Source organism: Mauremys mutica, chromosome 17, assembly GCF_020497125.1.
Source record: "Mauremys mutica isolate MM-2020 ecotype Southern chromosome 17, ASM2049712v1, whole genome shotgun sequence".
NCBI lineage: Eukaryota > Metazoa > Chordata > Testudines > Geoemydidae > Mauremys > Mauremys mutica.
Window position 1 is genome coordinate 23,250,792 of NC_059088.1, and position 27,295 is coordinate 23,278,086.

The window sequence follows — 27,295 nt, forward strand, 5'->3', positions numbered from 1 at the left end:
ACAGGCATCTCTCTCTGTGCTTCAGTTGGGAATAACAGCATGGCCCTGCCCCACGGCGGGGGCTGTGAGGATAAATCTATTACAGATACTGCAGGGACGGGCCCCAGAACAGACCCCAACACTGATTCTGAGCAGTTGTCGAGGGATCCATGAGCGGCTCTTTCCTTGCAGGTGTTCACCCAGCCGGTGCTAGAACAGATGCAAAATCTGCAGACATCTCCACGGCTACCGTGATCAATCAATACCCCCGCCCCCAACACACCTGTCAAGATCCATAGGTCCCACACGTGCCTATCACAACATGTGGTGTGCCTCATCCAGTGCACTAAATGCCCCAACAACAGCTATCAGGGTGAAACCAGACAGACAGTCACGTGGCTCTCGAATGAACTCCCATGGGAAAACGATAAAAGACAAAAGCACCCGTGAGTGAAGTTGTCACAAAATGATCGCTCTAAATCCGACCGCTCAGGCCCCATCCTGAAAGGAACCCTGCACAACTCTTTCAAAATAACTCTGCTAGTCACTACAAATCATGGACTGAACAGACACTGGATTTATGGCTTATTACAACCATTTGTAACCCACTAACCCCCCTCTTTGTCCTACGACTACAGAGGTGTTAACTGGCCACTCTACCTTGGATGGTCCTTTAGGATATGTGCTAACTACTTATGCTAAACTATCCCTTCCATCTTGCATTTAGCATGACACTAAGTACCTTCCCCAGACCGGAAGAAGAGCCCTGTGTCACTCCTAAGCGTCTCTCCCCCACCAACAGGAGTTGGTCCAGTAAAGGACATTCCCCTCCTCCACCTTGCGCGGCAGGTGGGCTATAGCATCCCATGTTCCACCCCAGAACTGGCTGCATCGGTGGTTTGTGAAGTGACTTAAAGCTCCTGTTGGGATGGACGATGCGTTAGGATGATGATTTATTTGTATTATCGTAGAGTCTCCACGCCCCTGGTGCCGGGCTGTACAAACACAATGAAGGGACAGTACCTGCCCCATGATTTCCTGAGAGGTCTCCCCTCCAAGTCCTGCCCCACCCTAACCCTGCTTAGTTCAAGAGACCCATGCGCCCATCAGCCTGGAGAGCAAAGGCTGCCCCCGCCCCCCAGCTCCATTACGCATTCGGCCACCCTGGCTCTGCTGGCGTTTGGGAAGGTCCCACGGTTCGCTAGCTCCCAGACCAGACGTTATTTGGGGTTCAATGGAGCCATGCACGTTTGCAAACACTTAAGTGCACCCTCAGCAGCCACAGAGGGGGGAAGGCATCACCCTACCCCGGGCAGTGTTGTGCAACCGTTACTCATGCCAGTGAGCGGCTCCTGAGGACAGTCGGGCGAGGAAGTATTCACGTTACCCAGGGTTGCACAATCCAGCCTTTGACGGGTGGCATGTGCAGGAGAGTTCGTTTCCCTCCCCTCCAAAGGTCCCGCTCTGCATGACCCCACGTTCGAAACGAAAGGAGGGCAAGGCAGGGGGCACTGCCCACTGGTTAGCAGAGGGGCAGGGGGTTATCGCAGAGCCTGGGATTCTGTTCCCGACTTGGCACAGGCTCCCGTGCTCTCATCAAATGGGCGCCGTGGGGGCAAAAAGCCGCCAGTTAACTCTGTGCCTCGGTTTCCCCATCTGTTATTGCTCAGGCCCCCGCTGCACCAGGTGCTGCTCACGTACCTCATTAGAGAGCCCCAGCTCTGAAGGGCTCACGCGTGGCAGGGAAAGGCAGGCGGAGAGAGAAGAGAAGCAACTGGCCCAGTCACCCAGCAGCAAAGCTAGGAAGAGAACCCAGGTGTCCTGCCTCCCAGTTCATTGGAGCACACGACTCGCCAGGCTGGAAGAGAACTGAGGCCCCTCCTACCAAGCGTCCTGCCTTGGGACAGTGGCCAGCGCCAGATGCTGCAGAGGGAGGGGCAGAACCTCCCCCCCTCCAGTAGCAGATGTGGGGGACTCCGCTCCCCACAGCGATTTCATCCTGAGCCCTAATAATTCTAGCACCTCCCACTAGACAGCACAGCCTCCCATGGGGAACAGGGATGCTGGCAACTGACTGTGCATGAGGTGACTGGAGATCCTCCAACGAAAAGCCGCTAGCTGCTCCCACCCTCACGTAACAGGGACCTCAGAGCTTCAGCTGCAGAGAGCCAGCCACCAGCTGCTGCACTCGCCCCCGGGGGGGCACCAGCAGCTCAGCTCCGTGCCCAGGGCTAGAGCCCAGGGTACGATCGGCGCCGGTAGCCACCACTAGTGACGCTGCCTTGACTTGAAAACACATTTTATTCAGGCCCGGGGACCTGAGTCCGCGAGAGTGAGGCTGAGTGAGTGAGGCCGGGCCTGCGGGTTCCAGGGACCATCCTCCTCCGGACAGGGGGGTCCAGCCCCTGCCATGCTACAGCATCAGCGTGCATTTCCTGCCCCCTCTCGCCTGGGGGGGCCTCTCAATAGCCGCCAGCCCCTAAAGCGGCTCCTGCCCTTGGTCTGTGGGTGCGGATGCAGCTCCAGTCCATGTCAGGAGTGTGTAGGGTCTGTGCCGACCCTGCTGGGAAGCCGCACACTTGGGGACGTCATAGGGTGACGAACATCTGGAGAGCAGCTGGTGTAGCCTCCCTGTGCCAGGAGTGGCACCGAACCAGTGCAAAGGGCAAGTCAGAGGGCTGACGCCCGTTGGCAACCCCAGCCCAATCCTACGCACCAGGCCGCCGGCGCCTGGCTCGCCTGCTCCATCACCGACTCGGACAGGCGGCCGCTCATCACCGCCTGCTTCCCCTGGAGACGCGAGCCCACGACATGCCGTGGGGACCGGCTCAGAACAGCTCCTCGGCGTTCCTGAGCCGGGCATCCCGCAGCTCCCGCAGCCTGAGCAGCGCCTCCTGCAGGCCGCGTTCCCCGTGCTGCCTGGCGTCGCGGGTGCGGACGTTCACCGTGCGGCCGGACAGCTCCTTCCTGCCAACCACTGCAAGAGAGAGATGGTGAGGCTGAGGTGGGGCAGACTACGAAGCGGGAGAACCGGGGCCGGCAGCAGGGGACGGCGCTTCCTCCCCAGCCCAGCGCACCCTTGGGAAACTCCCCGGCATGCAGAGCCCCACGCAAGACCCTACAGTGGGTGGCGAGGGCATCAAGGCACCCAGCGAGACCCAGCAGCAGAGATCAGGGGAGGGCAGGGAGCCAGCCCCCCGTGCACTGGGTCTGCTCCGGCTCTGCTCCAGCGCCCGCCAGGAAGCGAAGCAGGAGGGCTCTGGCTACGCGGCGGAACGGCCCCCGAGGAGAGCAGTGCTACAGCCTGGCCATGAGCATGAAGAACGGGGGCGGGTGCATTCAAAGGCCACCAATTACATCGCCTGTCGCCCCCACCTCAGCTCAGCAGCCCCAGCAGAGAGGCCGAGACTGACCCCTGCCCTCCCCTCTACCCTAGTGGGGTCCCTGCAGGGCAGGGCTGAGGCACGTGGCCAGGTGGGGGGGGACAGGTGTGGGTGGGGGGGCCAATCGCTGCACCCCGTTGGTGGCCAGAGGATCCCAAGCACCAGGGCTGACGTGGGAGCACTTTCGGGACCTGGGAGCCAAGCCAGCCCTGCGGGAAGCAGCTCCAGGGCAATGGGCGGCGTCCCACGCTCCCCAGGGCTGCAGCCAGGTCCTCGTTGCTTTGGCCGCTGCTAATCAGCCCATGGCAGATGGAGGAAGCGGTGAGCTGAGCCAGCGTTACCTGGAGCTCCTCCCAGACCCAGAGCAGCCCAAGCGACAAGGGAGCCCGGCGCGTTATCTCTTCCCGCCAGGCTCTGCAGAAGGCTGCAGCTGCCGAGTTCGGTGTGACCAGGAGCAGCCTGGGTTTCCTGGACTCGAGTGCAACCCGAAGCCAGGCCCCGGCAGGATCAGCTGGGACACAGAGCGGTTTGGGTTCGTTTAGACAGCGAGAGGGATGCTGAGCTCCGAGGAAGAAAGAACTGCTGTCTCAGACTACAGGCATGAGTCACCCCGACCCCCCACCCAAATCCAGGGCTGGGAAAAGCCACCCCCGTCCCACCGCACAAAGGGCTTGCAAACCCTAACCGAGCCCAGACACTGAGCTCAGCCTAACTTCCCCAAAACACCAGGCTAACAGACGGGCTGAATCACAAGCTTTTGGGACAGGAAGCCTGGCTGATCCCAGTTCACCACCAAGCCAGCACAGGGCCCTTTTCCACACAGCGTTTGCGTGGGCTTTCGTAACATGGCCCAGGCCACGCTGCTTCTGTCCCTGCCCTCAGGACACTGTTCCATCGGCAATTAGCAGCACCCAAGAGCTTGCTAGGCCCTTTACAAACCAGGGAGAGACAGCTCTGCCCTGGACAGCTTCCAGGCCAAGCCATTTTCCATCTCCTTCAGCCTCTTCTGAGGTCCCTCTCCTCGACCCCAGAGGCAGCCCCTCGGTGCTAGGAGAGCACGCACTGTCCAAAGGCAGAATTAAGATCCCCTTTGGGATAGAAGATCCCCTTAGGTAGATAGAAAGCTGGCTAGATCGTCGGGCTCAACGGGTAGTGATCAATGGCTCCATGTCTAGTTGGCAGCCGGTATCCAGTGGAGTGCCCCAAGGGTCGGTCCTGGGGCCAGTTTTGTTCAATATCTTCATTAATGATCTGGAGGATGGCGTGGGCTGCACTCTCAGCAAGTTTGCAGATGACACTAAACTGGGAGGAATGGTGGATGCGCTGGAAGGCAGGGATAGGATACAGAGGGACCTAGACAAATTAGAGGACTGGGCCAAAAGAAACCTGATGAGGTTCAACAAGGACAAGTGCAGAGTCCTGCACTTAGGACGGAAGAATCCCATGCACTACTACAGACTAGGGACCGAGTGGCTAGGCAGCAGTTCTGCAGAAAAGGACCTAGGGGTTACAGTGAACGAGAAGCTGGATATGAGTCAACAGCGTGCCCTTGTTGCCAAGAAGGCTAACGGCATTTTGGGCTGTATAAGTAGGGGCATTGTCAGCAGATCGAGGGACGTGATCATTCCCCTCTATTCGACATTGGTGAGGCCTCATCTGGATATTGTGTCCAGTTTTGGGCCCCACACTACAAGAAGGATGTGGAAAAATTGGAAAGAGTCCAGCAAAGGGCAACAAAAATGATTAGGGGGCTGGAGCACATGACTTATGAGGAGAGGCTGAGGGAACTGGGATTGTTTAGTCTGCAGAAGAGAAGAATGAGGGGGGATTTGATAGCTGCTTTCAACTACCTGAAAGGGGGTTCCAAAGAGGATGGATCTAGACTGTTCTCAGTGGTAGCAGATGACAGAACAAGGAGCAATGGTCTCAAGTTGCAGAGGGGGAGGTTTAGGTTGGATATTAGGAAAAACTTTTTCACTAGGAGGTGAAGCACTGGAATGGGTTCCCTAGGGAGGTGGTGGAATCTCCTTCCTTAGAGGTTTTTAAGGTCAGGCTTGACAAAGCCCTGGCTGGGATGATTTAGTTGGGTTTGGTCCTGCTTTGAGCAGGGGGTTGGACTAGATACCTCCTGAGGTCCCCTCCAACCCTGAGATTCTCTGTTTCTATGATTCCGCCGACTGGGGCTGGTTGCAGGGCCGCTCAGCCCCCCTCCAGTTGCTAACACCCTGGGGGGCGGAGGTGGACGAGACCCCAGCCAGAGATCCACACAGTGAATCCTAGCCATTCCCCCACTCTTCTTGCTGCCTGGTGAATCCTCCTATCTGAGGGTGATTGTCCACAGGCTGCACCCCCTGGCTGTGCCGTGGCAAAGCCGCCCCAACCAGACAGCCTGGGCCTCAGGAGTTCCTACCTTTCAAGCATTAGCTGAGCTGGACAGAGTTCGCTGAGTCACTAACATGGGGCAGGGGGAGGCAGAGCTTTCTATTTTTAATGGGACCGCGACAAGTCACAAGCAGCCCAACCGGCTCTGACTAAGCAAAAGGTTCCCCATTTTTCTTGGTCCTTCGGGGCCAGGACGGTGCATCTGGATCCATTCAGAGCCAAGGGCTGGATCTGAAACATTCCCCCTCCCCGCAACCCAAGCACTGCAGCCTTGACAAAGTGAAACTGACTAGAAACCAAAGAGAAACTGCCCTGTCAGCCTGTCTGGTCCCAGCTGAGCGAAGGGCAATGGGGAAACCGGCAGTATCAGGCGCGAACTAGATGGAGATGAAGATTTGGACACTCGGCTCCCATTGGCTGGGTGTTCAAACCCCTTAGACAGCTCGGACAGTAACAACCTAAAGGTCCTTGGGGTTGGAGTCTAAGTGGCCTAGTGGAGAGAGCACAGGCCTCGGGACAGGTCTACACGTCACACGCTGCACAAGTGTAGCTGCGCTGCTGTGGCACTTGAATGAAGATGCTCTACGCGGACGGGACAGAGCTCTCCTGTCGGCGGAGTTAACCCACCTCCCCGAGAGGCGGTAGCTGTGTTAACGGGAGAAGCTCCCCACCAACAGAGGGCTGTCTCCACGGGGGGCTAGGTGGGATACCTACGTCGCTACGGGGTGTGGACCCTGAGCGACGTACTTATACCGATATAGGCCTGTAGTGTGACCAGACCTCAGGAGAGCTGGGTTCCAGCCCAGCTCTGCCACTGGCCTGTTGAGCAAGTCACTCCCCCCTCCCGGGCCTCAGTTTTCCCATCTGTAAAACAGGCTAATGATACGACCTCCTTTGTAAAGCACGTTGCACGCTCTCCAGATGACAAGAGCTAGGGATTATCATTAACCGGACACCAGCCTCAATCCCTCCAGCCCCATACTATCTGAATTCCCCTACTATTCAGAGTCACAGCCCGGGATGAGGCAAGTCAGGACTCCTGGGATCTATTCCCATCTCTGCCACACTCATTACAGGAGACAAATATGTTACATGAGCAGGGTGCGGAGAGCTGGGACGGGGCTTCCTGCAAGCGGTTTGGCCAGCTCCCAGCCACCCCAGGCTGTGCCAAGCAAAGCATGCCAGCATCCCACATCTCGCCACAAGCACTTCTACACACGCTAGGAGAGAGCTCCGGGTGCCCGCCGAGAACTGGCTGAGTTAACAGCCGGGGCTCTGACAGCCGGCCACTCACGGCTGAGCAAGGGAGCAGACTCTGAGAAACTTTACAGAGGTCACGGTGGGTTTGGGGTTCCACCAGAGCTGTGTGAGGGGGCCTTAATGGGGGTGGAAATACCCCCTGAGAAGCTGTCTTGGTGTGGACCTGGTGTAAGGGCTTGGCACCCATCCTGCTGCCATATAGGGGCCAGATCGGGAACACGGCTGGAGCGCGCTAGACTACAACCAGGGCCCTGCTTCCCAAGGGTGATGGGCAGCAGCGCATGAGTTAGAGCAGCCTCAGGGGCACGGTTTGTAGGCCCTACCGTAATACACCTAGTTCAAGATCACTATTAGTCACTTCACCTGCGCCTGTTGGTGCCAGAGTAACAGACTGGGGCTGAAAGAGCGTAAAGGGGGTCGGACGAGCAGGGAAGGGCTGGAGAATCCAGCCAGTGCCGGGGAAGGGCATATATACGTGAAGCACTCGTTCAGAGATGGAAGAGACCGCACAGACCTAACGAGGCGCGTTCCTGACACCCATGGGATGAGTGCTTCCCAAACCCGTCTCGGCACAGACTGGCCAAGAGGGTCCCAACATCTCTTCTGCATCCGGGTTCATTTTAACCGCAGCTTTCTCGGCTCCACACAGTCGCAGGGAACAAGAAGCCTTCGAGCGATTTACATGGGAGGAAGGGAGGGATTTGGGGGTGACGGTTGCCATGGTGACAGATTTGGGAGGCTAGGGGGCTGGCAGAGGAAAGGCCTGTAACCAGGTGACACCGGAGAGCCAGGCACAATAACCGAACCTGAACTAAGCAGTGTCCCCAGAGCCAGCCCGGCCAGCCTCCCTAAGCGCCCTGTGCCATTCCACACACTGCAATGGAAGGGTGGCCTGGTGGCTAAAACACTGGTTTGGGAGTCAGGAGTTCAAATCCCAGCTCTGCCACAGATACCCCTAATCTCTCCAGGCCTCATTTCCCTCCTTTCTAAAACAGGGAGAATCACCCTTCCTTTATCTAGTAAGGCCACGAGCTCTTTGGGGCAGGGACTGTGTCTGTCCCTACGTGCAGCGCCCAGCAAGGGGGAACCTTGATCTGAGTTCGAGCAGCCGAGGGGTTGCTCTGAGTTGGGGCCTCTAGGCGCTACCGTAATACACCTAGCCCAAGATCTGTGGGAAACCCTATAACTCACCCCACCTGGGCTAGTCGCTGCCTCTGCAGAACTAGAGGGAGGTTGGCTTAGTAGCCTTTGCGGCTGTCCCCACTCCCCAAGGGATGTTGGGGGGCAAGGAAAGGACCCTCAGGGGCACAGTACAGTCTGCCCCCTTCCTCACAGCTCCCTCTGAGGGCAGGGCCGTGCACCTGCAGCCTGTGCGCCGGGCCCTCCCACGAGGTCAACGTACCCAGCCGGGGGAGACGCCGCGGACGAGAGAACCCAGCCCGGAGCTGTTACTCCTCTGGTGGATTCGCCACGGGGCTGATGGGAGGGGAAGGTCGAGAGCTCCCTGCCCCGCGGCCCCAGTCTCCGCCTCCTCCAGCCCGGATCCTGGAAGCACGTGAGTGCATTCTGGGGGAGCGCGAGTGACAGATGTTGCCGTGGAAATGGCTGCATCCCCCTCCACCGCCCCACGAGGGAGGGATCTGCGGCACGAGCGCCCCTCCACCCCGGCTCAAACAGGCGGCACCCTGTGGCCCAGTGTTCCCAGTCCTGCTGTTAGCAGCAGTGCCTTGGCAAGAGGGCTGATGAGGGGCGGAAATCATCTCCTGTGACGAGCACCCGATGCACCAGGAAGCGGGTGTTCAGGGGAAGCGCAATCCAGCTTTCCTACGCCCCGAGCGCGGCTGTCTGGCTGTGGCCGGGCGCGCCTCCAGGGACAGGTGGGACGCGGTTATTTTAGGAAGCCCTGCCTCACACCCTCGCTCTTACCCAGCTGGAAGTTGTACTGAGCCAGCTGAGCCTTCCGGATTTTCCGGTTCAGCGTGGCACTCCAGTCGGCATCGACGTCCGCCATGAACCCCGCCTGGTGGAACGTCTCGCGGACCTGAGACACAGACAGACACGCGTCAGAGATCCCAGCCACGGACGGCGCAGATCAGGCCTGTATCTCGCCACTCACCTCGTGGGCATAAACCTCCGCATCGGGTCCGACCGGGATCACCATGACTTGGCACGGGGACAGCCACAGAGGCCTGCAAAGCGAGGGAGAGGCTGAGTTCCCTTCGCTTCGTTACACCAGAGCCCTCTCCTCCTCCTCCTCCCCCGGCAGGGCATTCCCACTCACCCGAGCTTTGTCCATCTTCCGGGGCCAACGCAGCATGGGTCTGGCAGCCCTGGCCAGCTTGTCTGCAGGGACTGAGCCCGACACCAGTGCATCTAAAAGCACAGGCCTCTAATGCTTAAGCGACTTGCCCAACGTCACACTGGGAGCAGAACCTAGGACTCCTGCCCATTGCTCTGTGCACAAGACGATGCTGCAGCCCTGAGGGCGAGCCCTGGGCATCTGGCTACCTGGCTTCTCTTCCTGACTCCTCGTTGCAGTTTCTTAACAGTAAATGCCCACCCAGAACCATGCATCCGCTCCCCACGGCAGATCTTTACTGGACAGTCGCAGAGGAAGGGGACACCAGGGAAGGAACCGTAGGGCAAGGGATTCCCAATGCAGGGTTAGGAGCCAGTGCAACTGTCCTCACCACTTGCGGCCGTAGTTCTCAGCCAGGACGGCCAGCATCCTCTCCACGGAGCCCAGCACCGCCCGGTGGATCATCACCGGCCTCTCGGACGTGCTGCCATCTTTGCTGTGGGTGAAAAGGATCATGGGAAGCGGTCAATGGGGACTGAAGGTAGAGTGACAAGCAGGCCCCTTCCCCGTGCTCCTGTCCCAGGGTCTGACGTGACTGAAAAGGAGGAGAAGGAAGTAAGAGGTCGGGGGCTGATTCTGCCTGCAATGTGTTTACATTTGATGGAGATGCCACTCAAAGTTGCGACAGCAACAAAGCGGCTCCAGACGCGGATGAGGTTCCTGTTCCCCCTCAGGTTTTTGCAGCGGCAGTTCCCGTTGACGTGAGCAGGAGCTGTGCCTCTAAACACTCTAAAGGGCATGGAAACATGAGATCACCCACTCGCCCACCGCGGAAATGCAGCCACCTCTAGGGCGAGACGGTTACACCACAATTTGCCAAATATCGTTTTGTTCCTTGTTCGAAAGAGGAAGTGAATTAATCTCCAGCTAATGTGAAACATGAAGTTCTGGGGCAGGTCTAATGTGTCAGCTTTTCTGGTACGTGGCCAGGAGACCAGGGTCAACACTTCAGCTCTTGCAAAACGTCCCAGGTGCAGTCAGATCTTCAGTTAAGGGCTCAAGGTTTCTGGAGTGGGACTCTCCTAAATTCCCAGTGCTGGCTGAGCTCTGCTCCTGGAGCCGTCAGCAGGAATTTTCTCACTAACGTCAATAGGAGCAGGGTGAGGTCAACACTGAGTGTTTATGAAAACCACCTGGCCTAATTTCCCCTCTCTGCTAACTACCCCGGCCATGTTCTCTGGAATTGCAGGAAGAAAAAAATCGGTATTTATAGGGTGCTTTTCACCCCAAGGATCCCACAGCACTGTAGCCACTTGGCTTTATATACCTACGGTACGCCATACAGGGCCACTGAAATGCGGCCATCTCTGGGGCGGAACACGACAGCTGTTGAACAGCACATGGCAACAGAGTGTTAGATGGGAAGTGAAGAAAGAATGGGGACGAAACTAGCCAGGAATAAAGTGAAGCTGGAAATGAGGGGAAGGTTTCTAGCCTTGAGAGGGAGGGAGGGACCAGACCAGTCTCCCACAAGAGGCAGGGGCGGGGGGGGGGGGGGAGCAGGAGACGACAACGACAAAGAGCCTAACTAGTTGGAAGCTAGAGCTTGACCTGTTTGTGAATAGGGTGATAGGAGGGGGTTGCCTGCGACAGCAGAGGACTGGACTCAATGACCCAGTCCTATGTTTCTAACAACAACAGAACCAGAGGAAAACGCAGGGGGGATTCAGAATGTACCTTCTATTGGCAAGATTTGGCCGGGACTAGTGTTCTATCATTCACTGGGGGTTATTAAAACTCTCAAGCTGGACTCATTGACGGGTGCTCAGGGAGACTGGGAACCCAACAAATATCTTCCCATCTCCTTCAGGCCCCGGGGAAATCCAGAGTTCATTGCTTGTTTTGCTAAGGTGATGGCCAGCATCTTGGCTGACACACCAGGGATTGAACCGGGACCTCCAGATGTTCAGAAAGCCTTTGACAGAGTCCTTCACCAAAGGCTCTGATGCAAAGTAAACTGTCATGGGATAAGGGGGCAAGGTCCTCTCGTGGATCAGTAACTGGTTAAAAATTAGGAAACAAAGGGTAGGAATAAAGGGCCAGTTTTTACAGTGGAGAGAAGTAAATTGCAGGATCCCCCAGGGACCTGTACTGGACCAGGGCTGTTCAACATGTTCATCAATGATCTGGAAAAAGGGCTAAACAGTGAGGTGGCAAAGTTTGCAGACTAGACAAAAGAACTTAAGCTAGGTAAATCCAAAGCAGACTGAAGAGTTACAAAGGGATCTCACAAAACCGGGCGACAAAACGGCAGATGAAATTCAGTGTTGATAAATGCAAAGTAACGCACATTAGAAAAACATAATCTCAACTCTACAAACAAAATGATGGTGTCTAAATTAGCTGTTACCACTCAAGAAAGAGATCTTGGAGTCATTGCGCTTAGTTTGCTGAAAATATCCACCAGCAGTCAAGAAAGACTGGGACTGTTCATCTTAGAAAAGAGACGACTGAGGGGGGATACGATAGAGGTCTATACAATCATGACTGGTGTGAAGAAAGTAAGTGTCATTTACTCCTCCTCCTAACACAAGAGCCAGGGGTCATCAAATGAAATGAACAGGCAGCAGGTTTAAAAACAAACAAAAGAAATTACACCTCTTCCTCGATATAACATGACTCGATATAACACGAATTCGGCTATAACGCAGTAAAGCAGTGCTCCGGAGGGGGCAGGGCTGCACACTCCAGTGGATCAAAGCAAGTTCGATATAACACAGTTTCAACTATAAGGCGGTACGATTTTCTGGCTCCCGAGGACAGCGTTATATCGAGGTTGAGGTGTATTTCTTCACACAACACACTGTCAACCTGGGGAAGTCATAGCCAGGGGATGCTGTGAAGGCCAAAAGTGTATAAGAACTAGATAAGTTCCTGGAGACTAGGTCCATCAATGGCTATTAGCCAAGATGGTCACAGATGCAACCCCACGATCTGGGTGTCCCTAAACCTCTGACTGCAGGAAGCTAGGACAGGATAACCGGGGATGGCTCACTCAATAATTGCCCTGTTCTTTTAATTCTCTGTGAAGCACCTGGCACTGGCCACTGCTGGAAGACAGGATACTGGGCTGGATGGACCACTGGTCTGACCCAGTCTGGCCATTCTTATGTTCTTAAAAGCACGAGCTGCTACAGCTTGATCTGATGAGCCAAGGCACCCCAGACTCTCAGCCTCTAGGGATCAGGCACCGAGGGGGAGCCGGAACACATGTTCACCATGGGGCTACATCAATACCCCAACCCTTTCAAAAGCTACCCCCACCCCATGATCCTTACTGGCCAGGATGTTGGGTTTCAGGGCTCGTCTACACAACATTTCGCTTGCGCCAAACTGGGAGCGTAAATCTACCTTGGGCCACTCTGCTGTGCACTAAGCGTCCATGCAGCCACTGCTACCGTCCGCTACAAGTTTCCTACTGTGCTTTGACATACCCGGCTTTGAAACTTTTTAGTGCACAGCAGCACCATCTACACGGACGGCTAGCGAGCAGCAGGCTAGCCTGGGGTAGGTTTCCCCCCCAGCTCGCTACAAACGACCTGTCTGTATAGACAAGCAGCACCTAGATCTTGCTATACCTGATGTACGTCAGGTCGAACCTCACGGGCATTTGGAAGTCCAGCTGAATGGTGGCACATTGATGGTATCGGCCCAGGGCGTCCTTGAGCTGAATGTCGATCTGAAACAGCACGGGGAGACGGGTGAGTCACTCATTTCCCAACAGACCCTCGAGGGGCCAGCACTGTAAACAGAACCCTGCCTCCATGGTGATACAACTCAGCTTATCAGTGCAGGAAAAGGGTCATTACCCTTCATCCTCTCCATGCTATTCATGGCTACAGCAGCAGCAATGGTCTCTGGGGGGAGTAAGGGATAAGCCCAGACAAAAACCCCAGGCTACAGTCTCGGCTCCAGCTGCCGATTAAGTCCCAGGAAACACCTGACACATGGCTGTTTGTTAGGACACCTGCACCCTGCAACACTACACATTCGAGAGCCATGTCTGCAGAGACTCACGGAGGAGTCTTGCCCAGCAAGAGCTGATCCTGGAGGGGGGACAGAGACCAAGGTCTCTTTCAAGGGTGGAAAGTCCAAAAGCCACGGTGTTTGCAGCTTGGGAATCATGGCTGAGGCAGAAGTCGCCCAGGGCCCAATCCTGCAGCGCCTTGCACATTCCATAGATAACTACTCCCGTGAGTAAACCCAGCCCCAGGGCCCAATCCTGCAGCTCCTTGCACATTCCACAGATAACTACTCCCGTGAGTAAACCCAGCCCCAGGGCCCAATCCTGCAGCACCTTGCACATTCCATAGATAACTACTCCCGTGAGTAAACCCAGCCCCAGGGCCCAATCCTGCAGCTCCTTGCACATTCCACAGATAACTACTCCCGTGAGTGGACCCAGCCCCAGGGCCCAATCCTGCAGCACCTTGCACATTCCATAGATAACTACTCCCGTGAGTAAACCCAGCCCCAGGGCCCAATCCTGCAGCTCCTTGCACATTCCATAGATAACTACTCCCGTGAGTGGACCCAGCCCCAGGGCCCAATCCTGCAGCGCCCTGCACATTCCACAGATAACTACTCCCGTGAGTGGACCCAGCCCCAGGGCCCAATCCTGCAGCTCCTTGCACATTCCACAGATAACTACTCCCGTGAGTGGACCCAGCCCCAGGGCCCAATCCTGCAGCTCCTTGCACATTCCATAGATAACTACTCCCGTGAGTAAATCCAGCCCAAGGGGCCAATAGATTCCTGCACAGGTGAGTTACCTGGACAGCTCACATGAGCAGTAAAGTTAGTCACACCAATCACATGAGTAAAGTTACTCACGTGTGTCTGCGTTTGCAGGACCAAGCCCTTAGTCATCCTTGATTAAAACCCGCTCAGTTTGCTGATCCCAGAACTCGGGGCGGGGGGATGGGTATAAACAAGATGGGTCCAATTCCGGGCCCTGCATTAGCTTCTACTAATTGAGCTGTTTTGTAAATTAATCAAAATTAGAGCCCGTCTGTTTCAAGACACTCGTGTAGCCTCCTAAAACAACGGTGCCGAGCTAGTCCCAGTGCTTTTCATCCCTAGCTCGCTGTGCCTCACGAGGGAGGGCAAGGATCACCGATGCTCTACGCTCAGCCGCACGCGTTGGGGTTGATGCAGGAATCACTGGGTGAGTTCTCTGGCCTGTGCGAGGCAGAAGTCAGACTAGAGAATCAAAATGGCCCCTCCTGCTCTTGACAGCCAAGTCATTACTCTCACGCTGTAAGTGGGTAAACTGAGGCAGAAAGCAGGGACACAACTGGCCCAAGAAAGCAAAGCAAGTGTGGCAGGCTCGGGACCCAGGAGTCCTGGCTCCAACCACTGACAGTGGATCGAGCGCTCACTAACCTTTGGCCCATAAAATGCCCCGTCGCCTGGACTGAGCTCCCAAGGCTGCCCAAAATCATTGAGGCTTTTCTCCAGTTGCTGGAAGACAAAGGGGTTAGGTGAGTTGATGCCTTTTGCCCCAGGTCACTCCTGGATACATGGTCGCTGCCAGCTAGTCACAGGGTTGATTCAATATTGAAAGTCACTGCAGGAGACAAGAAGCCACCAGCATCTACCCTGCCGACCAGCTGTGACCGCCGCATGAGCGGCATCTTCTGCATGGTAAGTGGACCCTGCCTCGGCGGATGATGCTATTGCAGACGGGTCTATTCAATGCCACTGTACTGTGAGAGGTGGCATGTGGATCCAATCACAAGGGTCTGTACCAGGCAACTCCCCCAAGTGCTGCTCTGTGCCACAGAAAACAGAGCTGTCAAATCACTCAGACCCAACCACATCAGCCTCTCACCCCCTGCCAGGGTAAGCAAGCAACAGCCACGGTGCACCAGCAGCCTGGCGGGGGTGCAAACATCACGGCCAAATGAACGGGCAGAGGGATTTATTAGAGATCCCAAACTGAAATCAGGGCCCCTGCTGCACCGGGTGGGCACAGGCCCTGGCTGACATATGGGCCCCATCATGCCAGATGCCTAGCCAAGCCCAGGAACCCCACCGTGCCGGGCGCCACGCCAACCCAGAGCGAGAGAGTCTCTAAATAGCTCAGGCAGACAAAGGAAGTGCTGTTATCCCCATCTTACAGACAGGGAGAACTAAGGCACACAGAGATGAAGTGACTTGCCCAAGGTCACAAGGGAAAGTCAGTGGCAGAGCTGGGAATTGAGCCCAGGTCTCCTGAACCACAATCCAGGGCCTTAGCCACAAGGCCGCCCTTCTGCTCAGCGCTTAGCTCAGAGTGCCAGAACGCAGGCTGGAGTTTCGCCAGGCCACTCGGGTTCTAAAACCCCGACCAAGGGGCGCTCAGCGTAGGACACCCACATCTCAGGGTGCGGGAGGTGCTTGGGGCAGTGCTAGACACACACTGCATTCGCTGGAAGGGGGCGGAGGACTGTTCCCCACCTGCTCGGCCTGCTCCCACACATGAGCTTCCCCCAGGAACCCTGCCGGGCGCGTGGAGAGGTAGAAACGGAAGGAGAAGCCGAAGATGGAGTACACGGCCTGCAGGAAATCCAGGCATCCGCCGATCTCGCCTTCCAGCTGGGAAAGGAACACACCACACAAGGAGCTTTGGGGGAGGGGATGGGAGGGAGGGCAGCGCAGTGGGGTGATCCCAGGGAGGGAGGGCATTTAGGAAGGGATGGTTGGTTAATTACTCCCTACCCCACCCCCTCGGGGTACCTGGCTCCACGCGCTCACCTGGCCCAGGGTGCAGAAGATGTGAGCGTCGTCCTGCTGGAAACGCCGCACCCGAGTCAGGCCGGTCAGGGTCCCCGAGGGCTCGTTCCGGTGCAGCACCCCGAAGTCGGCCAGGCGGAGGGGCAGCTCCCGCCAGGAGCGGGGCCGGTGAGCGAACATCAGGCTGATGGGGCAGAATGGAGGAAGAAGGGAAATCGGAGCCAGCCCAAGCCCCGCTGAGCAGCACCCCGAGGACCCTTTGTGGCAGCAGCAGGCCCAGCAGGGAAGGGAGTTGCTGGGCTGCCCTCAATTCGGAAGTATCACCTCCCCCTCCCACCCGAATGGCGTTACGAGAGTTTAACGATAGGCAACTCTTTTACAGCGCTAAGCGAAAACCAATGGCAATCCCCAGTCAGCCCCGCTCTACCCACTAGACCCCACTCCCCTCCCAGAGCTGGGAATAGAACCCAGGGGTCCTGACTCGCAGCCCCACCCCAATACCCACTAGACCCCATTCTCTCCAGCCTCTATCACAGATCCCCCTAGTCCAGTGGTTCTCAACCTATTTACCCCTGTGGGCCGCACACGTGGCCCACAATGAGTTACGTGGGCAGCATCCAATGCTGCCTGTACGGGCCTGAGGAGGTCACATGGGCCGCAGCTCTCTGCTGCTCGGGCTGCAGGTTGAGAACCGCTGCCCTAGCCGAACAGCCAGCCTGCAGCAGACCTCGGGTGCCTCGCTCACCAGTGAGCAGGGCAGTTCATTGGCTTGAGGGCGAAGGTCTCGTTCTCGACCGGGAAGCAGAACATGTGGTCGCTGTAGTGCTGCCAGTGGCCAGACAGCTCCCACAGCTTGGCGTTATAGATGTTAGGGGTGACCACCTCCGAGAACCCACGTTTCCGATACTCGCTCTGCAGAAAACACAAGACGCGGCCTCTTCACGGGAGCACAGACCTGAGAGACACTGGGCCTTTTACAGTGAGAATGCTACTTAGTAACGACATAGAGCGTCACATCTCCAGAGCACCACCCGCACTCACAGCCCATCCTCCTTTCCCAGGGGAAACCAAGACAGAGAGGTAGAAATGACGTGCCTAAAGGCCACAGAGAATGATGGTGTGAGAAGTGGGATTAAAGGAAATTACTACTTGCCTTATGACGACTGTGGTTGTGTGTACGTGTACGTACACATTCCACTCTTGGTGCACCTATAACCCCGTACACTCCAGTTTAGATTTGTCCAGCGAGCAGTGTCTGTTGAGGGCTGTGCCTCTACCCCAAATGTCCTCATGCTTCCAACTGCGGACATAGGGGGTGACCCCAACCACCCCTTAGTTCCTTCGCTAATACGGAATCCATCTGAAAGCAGACTCTGTAGTAGTGGGGAAGGATCATGGACTATATATGGACAACACATCTGCCAGTACCACAGTTACCGTAAGGTAGAACTATTGCAGCTTCAATGTCTTGTGTACATACATACATACACACACACACACACTTTTGCTGACTCACAACCAGCACCCTAGATCACAGTAGTCTACCTACACAGTGGCTGCACGACAGCCCGAGCAAAATTAGCATCATATCTTGATTCTTCCCCTACGTTGTAACGCCAGATCAGCACACCCACCAAAGCCCAGGTAGCTACCCTACATATCTCCAGTACAGGAACGTTTCCCAAAGAAGCACCAGACCCTGGAGAGCGAGCTGGTGCACTCTTTGGAGGGTCTACACTGGACAATTCAGAGCACAGCTTGACACAAGCAAAGAGCAAGCTAGAAAGTCTCCATGTGGAAATGGCCTGACCTGCCGCCTCGTCCCCATAAGCTATGAACAGCCTAGAGGACACCCTCAATGACTTGGTTCTATGTAGGAGGAGAGCGTCCTGAGAACATCGAGGGTGTGGGAGGTTAGCCTTCCCTTGGCTACGGTGTGGTTTTGGGGAAAAAACCCACAGGTAGGTGGATAACCCAATTTAAAGGAACGTCAGATATCGCTGTCAGTCAGATTTCAAAGACACCCAGTCTATGATAAATTGTGTGCAGGGGCCCTGCCATCCGCCCTTGTATCTCGCCTCCCCTTGCAGCCAAAGTTACTGCCAGCAGAAAGGTGGGTTTGATGTAATGATGAAACGTGGAGCTAATGGCTTGAAAGGGGGACACATCAACCTTGCAATGCATGGTGCATCACGATTTGATGTGTCAGACCTTTTAGGAGCAGGAGACAAGCTGTGCCTGCCCGATGCATGGTTCTTAGCTCCAGGATTTGCGTGAAGTCTTCCACACCCCTCACATTTGAAGGTCGTCCAACCCATTGTGGAGGCATCTGTCACCAAGAGTGGGAGGAGGGTCTTTCAGAGGGTCTCTCTACCGGTTTAATTACAGGACTTCTTCATGGGGGGAATATCCAGACAGAACCTGGTGCTGCCTGCTTGGCCAACACAGACTTCAGCCGTCCTTGCACACAACGAAGGTAAAGTCTAGCATGCTGAGCTACGTAAGTGCAGGAGGCCGGGGGAAAGCAGCCTGAGCCGAGTTCTCAGGGACACGTTGGGATGACAGGACTAGCATGGCTTGAAATCTCTCCTCCAGTAGATAAGCCACTGCTGTTGTGAAGTAGCTCCTATAAACCCTGTCCTTTGGGTCAGAGGCAACAGTGACTTTTCTCTGTTGACCTAGGGAGGGGAAAAGCTGAACGGAGACTGTCACTTGTCTGTCCATGAATGAGCCGGTCGTCTAAATATGGGAAAAACTGGTCTGTCCTTGTTTCTTGAAATAAGCTGCATTTTGAGAATCTTCTTGGGGCTGCAGAAGGGCCGAATAGCAGCTCCCTGTGCTGGTAATGGGACTCGTCCACTTGAAATCTCAGATACCGTCTGTGGGCAGCACCAATCGCTATCTGGAAAAAGGCAACTTCGAGGTGCCAGTCGTATGGATCTAGGGTTGGGGTGGCAGAGGCCAGATGCACCATCCTGAATTTGAGCTTGTGAACTAAAGACATTCAGCTGCCCCGACCCAGCCCCCTTTCTTTCTGGCAATCAGAAAATAACGAGAGTAAAATGTCGTCACTTGTGCTGCTCAGGCAAGTCATGTCCCACCCCCGTGCCTCAATTTCCCCACCTGTAAAATGGAGATAATGATACTGCCCTCTTTTGTAAAGCACTTTGAGAAGTACTGATGAAAAGAGCTAGATAAGAACTAGGGATGATTATTAAAGCCCCTTGAGGTACTTCTCCCACTGCACAAGAGGTTCATAAGTGCTTGCACCTCCCAGTGTTACTCCTCGTTCTTCTCGCAGGAGTGGGTACTTGTGGCGCTTTAGAGACTAACAAATTTATTTAAGCATAAGCTTTTGTGGGCTAAAACCCACTTCATCGGATGCATGCAGTGGAAAATACAGTAGGAAGATATAGATAGATACAGAGAACATGAAAAAAATGGGGGTTGCCATACCAACTCTAACGAGAGTAATTGATTAAGGTGAGCTATTATCATTAGGAGAAAAAAAACTTTTGTAGTGATAATCAGGATGGCCCATTTCCAACAGCTGACAAGAAGGTGTGAGTAACAGGAGGGGAAATATTAGCACGGGAAACAGTCTTTACTTTGTGTAATGACCCATTCATGTCTAGGCTTGAATAAAGACTGGGAGTGGATGGGTCATTACACAAAGTAAAGACTGTTTCCCCGTGCTAATTTTTCCCCTCCTGTTACTCACACCTTCTTGTCAGCTGTTGGAAATGGGCCATCCTGATTGTCACTACAAAAGTTTTTTTTCTCCTAATGATAATAGCTCACCTTAATCAATTACTCTCGTTAGAGCTGGTATAGCAACACCCAGTTTTTTCATGTTCTCTGTATCTATCTATCTATATCTTCCTACTGTATTTTCCACCGCATGCATCCGATGAAGTGGGTTTTAGCCCACGAAAGCTTATGCCCAAATAAATTTGTCTCTAAGGTGCCACAAGGACTCCTTGTTCTTTTTGCTGATACAGACTAACACAGCTACCCCTCTGACTCCTGCGAGAAGGGCCTGAGAAAACGGTCAGGGAAAGCGAGGGGGAGGGAGAGAGTCTGGAACTGGATGGAATAACCCCTTCTATGACTTCCACCAGTCCCTTCAGTTCCCAGATGGAGGGGATCTACGGTGAGAGACGATTTGGGAATCTGTCTACTTGCAATTTAGGAATTCTGGTTGATCTTATGCGATTACTGTCTGCTGGACTGCCGCGGGTAGGAGTAGTCAGCTCACGCGTCACCCATACCAGGAACAACGGTGGGCTGGTGAACCCGGAAGGCTCCCATTCATAGGGGGGGACACCTTAGGACAATGGGACAGCTGAAGCTTGGGGAAAACCAGTCTGCCTGCATTTATCGGCCAGGCTGGGGTTTGGAATTTGTCCACAAACAGGACAAAGAGCCAAGGTGTTGAGTGAGGTTAAGTCTTTAAAACCACAGAGACTGGGTGAGGCACGGAGGGAGCAAAAGGGAGATTGGGCAAGAAAGAGGAAGACAGGAAACCAGCTGCACAGGAGAGAGAAAGACTCCATGAGCCAGAGGAGAATCCACGCGTAGGAGAGGGATTCTGGACTCCTTAAAGATCAGTGAGGAAACCGAGGCAGGGAAACGCGTACGGGGCTGTTCCCGGATTGGTCTGAGCTGTACAGTTCCCGTGGGCGCTAGAGGCTCTGGAACCTGTATGGAGAACCGTGCGCCCGTTTGCTGTGTTATCCTGCGTCCCAGCAGAGGCCAAGTGTACACGTGGGAGAGGCCGGGCTTAAGCTCCAGAGGAGGTTAAGGGGTCAGCACTGGTCCTGGGAGAGATGGGCAGCCCCATTTCCACAACGGGGTAACAGACATCGAGCCTGTGCCCAGGATGTGCGCCAGAGAGGTCAAGGATCTGAGCGCTGCAGCCTCCTCACCCCAAACACAGTAGCCAGGATGGGCTTTGGCAAGACCCAACAAATCTGCAAACCCCTCCCGACCAAGGAGCCACATCTGCTGCCGTGAGGACAAGGAGGGCAGACAGGGGGCGGATGCAGAGGGCTTCCTTCTGGGGCGACTTTGGCCCTTTCTAGGTTGTCCGGGTTGCTGAGATCACGTGTTAGAAGATTCTGTCTCCCGGGCAGCAGAGACAAAGCGCTTACAAAGCACGACCCCCAACTGTGCCTCAGTTTCTCCATCCGTATAATGGGCTAATAGCACTGCCCTGCCTCACAGGGATGGGTGAGGATAAATACATTAACTGGTCTGCAGAGCTCAGACACTACAGCGCTGGCGCTAGATAAGGACCTACAATAGACAGGCCCAATGTTTTTTTCCAGCATGTTTTTTCCAGATGGGAGCAGGGTGTGGACACCCCCTGGAAGCCTGTACAACTGGGTCCCAGAGACAGACACCTCCAAGATAATCTACCTCACTGGGAATTGGGGACCCAACCTCACCCGGCTAGCTAGGTGCAGCCACGCTCCTGGCCGGCCTCTAGCACAGCTCCCTGACCCAGGTGGCTAGGGACATGCACTCCGCCCTCTCCCCAAGGAAATCTATAGCACAGCCAGGTTAAAACCCCTCTGGCCACGCTGACCAGGGAGCCAGTGCTGGAGCTCTGCACACAACGACTGTGCTATGACCCGGCAGGGACTGGTGTGAGTCTGCTCCCAGGATGCACAGAGCCTGGGCTGACGGTCACAGCTGCACGGAGGTATTTGGGACAGGAAGATCTACAGGATGTGACACGGAGAAGAAGCCACCACACCACAGAAATGCAGCAGCTGGATGGGACCTCGAAGTCACCGAGTCCGGCCCCCTGTGCGACCAAGCGAACCCCGAAACAACGGCTGCCCGTACCTTGATGAAGTCGATCAGGGTGTTGTAGATGTGAGCTCCTCTGGGCAGGAAAAAGCAGCTCCCAGGACTCAGCTCGTGGAAGAAAAACAATTCCTGCTCCTGGGGAGGGAATAAGAGAAGGTCGCCTGAGCGCCGCACCGAGGGGGAGGCAGGACACGGGGTGACGACACGCAATGACCCCCCTACATGGGGGACTGGATCCAGGCTCCTAAGGACTAAGCCCGGCAGCTGGAAACAGCAGCACGTTCAGAAGCCTCTTATGGGACCCATAAGGTGGAGACAGAGACTCGGGCTTCGCTGAGGCGGGAGAGACATGGCACGGTAACGGAAGACAATGGCTTGCCCCAGCGGGGTCTTGCAGGGCAGCTCTCCTACCCAAGGGGTCTCCAATCAGCAGGGCAGGTACTGATGGCTCCAGGCCTGTTCAGAACCGGGGACAGTTTAGCCAGCGGGTTGGGTTGTACAAACACAGACGTAGCTGCAACGGCCCTGCCTGGGGGGGGATGACACTGACTCCTACCTTGCCAATCCTCCGGTGGTCCCGGCTAGCTGCCTCCTCCTGAAGCTGCTCCCACTCCTCCAGCCGCACGGGGCTGGGGAAGGAGATCCCGTACACCCGCTGCAGACACTCCAGAGCGGGGTCTCCCTTCCAGAAGGCAGAGGAGCTCTGTCGAGGAGTGGGAAAGAGAGCTACCACCAGAGGAAAGGGCTGAGCGCCACACTGGCTGGGACAGGGTAACCTGGGATCAACACGCAGCTCTACCGCCTACTCCTCCAACTGCTGCAGAAAGGCAAAAGCTTCTGCTTCTCTCGGAACAGCATGGTCTAGTGGTTAGGGCTGGGGGGTCAGGACTCCTGGGTTAGGTGCTATGATGATGGGCTTGGTATAAAACACGAGGAGCCAGAGTCAAGAACAGAACCGGAAACGGACTCACTGGGTGACCTGCTCCGTGCCTTGATTTCCCCACCTGTAAAACAGGGATGGTACCTACTCCTTTTCCAAAGCACTTGGAGATCCTCTGACAAAGCACAGCCCGTGTTCTGTGCAAAGCAGGACCATATCAGGCATTTAATATCAAAGTGCGCCATCCTCCTGCTGGATTTTTTACAGCTGGGGGAAACTGAGGCACTGGCTCCCCTAAATTCATGCCGCTTGCCCAGTGGCAGAGCGATGCCCCCAGCACGCCATGCTCACTAGACCAGGCTCCCTCCCAACGGTGCCAGCAGCTGAGCTCGGCTGGGGTGAGCACTGACCTTCAGGATCTTCAGCGCTCGGATCTTCCCTGTGTGCCTGACGTGGGGACCTCGGCAAAGGTCGATTAACCCCCCGCACCTGGGGAAAGGAGAGGACATGGGTTCAGAGCACAGAGAGTCTAGGGGTGAGGTGAGAAATGCCAGGCTGGAATGAGAGAGCAGAGGGGAAAGTCAGAAGATGCCCCAAGTGGTCCGAAGGAGCCGATGACTTAGCATGTAAGCTCCACTTGTACAGCACCTAGCACAACGGGGTCATGGTCCGTGACTCGGGCTCTTAGGCACGACCACAATGCAACTGGCTCACGTGAAGGGCACTCGGACGTCACCTCCACGGGTGCAGGATCAGAACCTGGGCCAACGTCTGCGAGTGGATTCACACCTCCCGCTCCCACCCAGCTGTGCAATCGGGCACGAGGGCAGGACCAGGCCCTTAGCACGTCTTGCCTGTTCTGTCGCACGCCCTCCCATCATGGTACCCGGACCCACAGCCCAGCCCAGGGAGGCAGGGCCCAAGCCCCTGCAACATTCTAGTTTTCCAGCAGTGATGGTCGCCCCCGCCCCTGCATATGCCTTTCACAGGGAACGCCTGTACCAGCCGGCGGTGCGTTAGTTGCTGGGATTTTCCCGGCCACCTAGATCTGTGTCAACTGCAGCGAAGCGTCCGGGCGTGGCCGTGCTTAATGAGAGAGGAGCTGCATGGGGGAAAAAAGTGTTCAATGGAGCTGGGGCGCTGAGGGGCACCCTACAAGTGCCATCTCGCCTTTCCGGGGGGGTTGGAAGTTGTTGTGTTAAGTTATGTTGGACAATCGCTACTGGTGGCAAAGGACGGTACGTGAACGTTACAAACCAATCTGCCCTGGTGAGCGCCTCGGTGGAAGTGCTGCTGCAGAACGGCTCGTTTGAAAACCACCACCGGAAATCAGTACAAATAGTTCCATGCATTAACGCCTGACTGTGACAGTCATGTAATCAGTGTACACACAGCATGGCCAGTTGTCTGTATGAAGTGGGATTCAGATGGACACACACGTTTTCCTGACCATGTTAAGCACTGGGACACGGCTGGGGAACAGGGCACTTTCACCCCAGGGCTGCACATCTGGAGGAACAGGAGTCACAGACCTCACCCTGCCCAGCACCCTGGGTGCGCCGGGACCGTCACACGGACTCCAGGGCCCTTGCTCACCTGTACACCGTGGCAGTCGGTGACTTCACTTTCTCCTCGATCACCTGCAGTTTAAACTTGTTGTACTGGGGAAAGGAAAAGAGAAGCGCGTAGGGCCAGTGATAATGATGCAGCCCACAGATAACTAGCAGCTAATCTGCTCTGAGCTGATGCTATTCATGTTTGTTATGACAGTGCCCAAGAATGGGGCCCTCTCGCGCCAGGTGCTGTACAGAGAGAGTATCGGACAGCCCCTGCCCCAAAGAGCTTCCAATCTAAATGCCACTTACAGGAGCCGCACATCCCCCCTGCCATCTCCCCGCAGCAAGCTGCCTGGCCCGTCAATGCAGCCAGCACGCCCCTCAGGTCAGAGACTGGCTCTTCACTTGCTATGCAGCATGCCAGGCAGGCACGTGGGGCTAGACACAGGAGCTAGAGGCAGGAGGGCCCAGTGGTTAGAGTGCTAGCCTGGAACTCGGGAGTACCTGCTCTGCCACAGACTCCCTGGGTGACCTCGGGCAAGTCATCTGTGGCCAGATTTTAAAAGGTCTTTTTGGCTCCTAACTGCAGCTGAAATCAATCGGAGTTAAGTGCCCAAATACCGCTAAAAATCTAGGCCTCAGTCTCCGTGCCTCAGTTTCCCCATCAGTAAAATGGGGATAGCACTGCCCTGCCTCACAGGGATGAGGATAAGCGTAGCGCAGATGGCGAGGTGCTCAGGCACTGCAGTCCCAGATAGGTTAGATATACGGATAACACCAGCTCTCACAAGAGGGCAGGGCTGGTTGGACTGAGAAGAGCTGGAGAGGATGACAGACATACCCTGAACTGAGCGGGGGCAGGCAGCAGGAAGGCAGGTTATTAGCCCCTGGGCGGCTCATAGGGTGGCTCTGGAAACCAAGCAAGCCTCCCTGTGTGCTCCAGAGGGGACCGACCTACCCCAGGGGACGAAGGACGGCGCCTTCCTGGCCGTGCATTCGCCAGGGCCGGGTCTCGTCCCAAGGGATGGGGGCTCCCATCACTTCGCACAGGAGCTGCTGGGACTCCTGCAGGGGCTAGCAAGCGACACTATTTGCACGACGGTTTACTTGGCCCTGGGGTTCGGTGGGACTCCCACTTCTGCCCCGAAGCTGATCCTGGGGCCCCGGAGGGAGGGGGGGCTGCTGAGAGCAGTGACAGACAAACACCTCCGTCCACCTTAAACAGCTCCAGCAGGTCCTCTCGGGACACTTCCAGCCTCTCGAAGGGATGCGCCTCCCGGACGACGGACCTGCACGCCTCCTCCAAGGCGGGGAGCTCGCTGCCCAGCACGGCTCTGCAGAGAGAGCGAGAGGTTTTCAAAAGCCCCGGTTACAGAACTGAGCCCTGACTGCAGATCCTGGCAGGTGGCCAGAGCAAGCGAGCGGCCTTAGCAGCGGGTCTTCACCCCCCCGTTGGCACCCGTTCCCCACGCACTGCCCAGGCGACACTAACTGCCGGAGGAAAGGGAGCCAGGGACACCGCTTGGCAAAGGCCAGACGTCGGTGTAACGGCCGGGGGGCTCCGGGGAAGCAGAGGCAGGTACGGTGCTGCCGACGCAGCCTGGAGCACTTCGTGCTAGTTTATCCCAGGGCGCCACCTAGTGGAAGGGAAAACAAACACGCCCCCGTGACAACTGCAACTCGGCTTCATCGTTTAAGGCCAGATGGGACCATCAGACCTCGGGCTGTAAATACTGTTTACAAAAGTAACCGTTTCAACTATTCAAATGACATTGGCTCACCGCTGAATCGGTAACCAGTTCAGCCAGCAGAAGGGGGCGCAGCGCCGTCCGCAACCGGAGAAGACTGGCTGCACGCGAGTGGGGCGTGCGTGAGGTCCTGGGAGCCATGGGAGAGGGAGGCTCTTCTGCCCAGTCTCATGCTCCCCACCCCCACTTGGGTCTGCAGCGCCCTGCGCAATGAGCCCACTGCGGGCAGAAGCCGCCACCGAGTGGGGGGAAGGCAGCAGGGATTTGAGGGCCCAGCAACAACTGGAACAGACTCGACGAGAGCAGGAGCAGCCCAGCTGTGGCTCCCCCATACCTGGCTGGGCACGTGCTGCCCGGCACGCGTCCCAGCTGTGACCACCACCACCTCCGCCAGGTACCTGCTGCCCGGAGCAGCAGCAGCAGCCGCTGGCGGCGGGGCCAGCACCTGATTTACCAATCTGTTCTAAACGTTAACTGCACTATGTTGATGGTAAGACTAATACCTATCGGTTAATCCTTTCATGTTTTACATCTCTAATCAGATCACTTGCACAACACCAGCCAGCGACTTCACCCACACGCCCCTGCACTGAGCCCGGCTAAAGCGTTTCAGGCCACAGGAGACTCAGCGGAGCCACTGGGAGAGAACAGAAGGGGCAGAAGCACCAGAGGCCCCAGCAATGGCAGGGAATGGATGAGGTGAGATCATAGGCGCTGACTTTTGCTTTTGCTGGCGGGGGCCCCCCCACACGGCTCTGCCCCCTCCCCCGAGGCCCCATTCCCACTCCGCCTCTCTCTGCTCCCCCTTCCTGGTGACTCTGTCTAGCCCCCGCCCCCACCCACTCACTCAAAGCGGCAGAGGAGGTTCCCCATCCTCAGCAGGGCTTTGGAGCGGAGCCCGGAGCTGGAGCAGCTCCGAAGCAGTGGAGCTGCAGGTTTTTGCCTGGCGTTTGCTCCGGAGCCGGAGCACAGCTCCAAAGCCCTGCTCCTCAGGGTAGGAAGGGTTGCCTAGTGGTTAAGGCACAGGCCTGGGGCTCAGGTGTTCCAGGTTTGATTCCCTGCTCTGCCACAGACTCCCTACTTAGCCTCGGGAAAGTCACTTCACCTCTGGGTGCCCTAGATCCCACCTTCCAAATAGGACTAATATTTCCCTGCCTCCTAGGCTAAATCTATCCATGACTGTGTGGTGATGGGGGCAATGGAGGTATTAAAGT

General features: G+C 56.1%; 1 protein-coding gene across 2 annotated transcripts in view; it reads right to left on the reverse strand.

Annotated features, from left to right (window-relative positions):
* Positions 1–2,261: 2,261 nt before the first annotated feature.
* TARS2 (threonyl-tRNA synthetase 2, mitochondrial) overlaps positions 2,262–27,295 on the reverse strand; it is a 33,453-nt gene continuing 8,419 nt past the window's right edge. For both annotated transcript variants that reach the window (XM_044991222.1, XM_044991223.1), the window contains 14 exons: positions 25,550–25,667; positions 24,374–24,438; positions 23,188–23,266; positions 22,454–22,600; positions 21,934–22,032; positions 16,826–16,992; positions 16,102–16,264; positions 15,805–15,942; positions 14,749–14,826; positions 12,942–13,042; positions 9,695–9,799; positions 9,121–9,193; positions 8,931–9,045; positions 2,262–2,956 (listed from right to left, as the gene is read on the reverse strand). In XM_044991222.1, the coding sequence (XP_044847157.1) occupies positions 2,808–2,956; positions 8,931–9,045; positions 9,121–9,193; positions 9,695–9,799; positions 12,942–13,042; positions 14,749–14,826; positions 15,805–15,942; positions 16,102–16,264; positions 16,826–16,992; positions 21,934–22,032; positions 22,454–22,600; positions 23,188–23,266; positions 24,374–24,438; positions 25,550–25,667 (1,597 nt within the window). In that variant the 3' untranslated portion in view covers positions 2,262–2,807. The remainder of the gene's footprint in view (positions 2,957–8,930; positions 9,046–9,120; positions 9,194–9,694; positions 9,800–12,941; positions 13,043–14,748; positions 14,827–15,804; positions 15,943–16,101; positions 16,265–16,825; positions 16,993–21,933; positions 22,033–22,453; positions 22,601–23,187; positions 23,267–24,373; positions 24,439–25,549; positions 25,668–27,295) is intronic.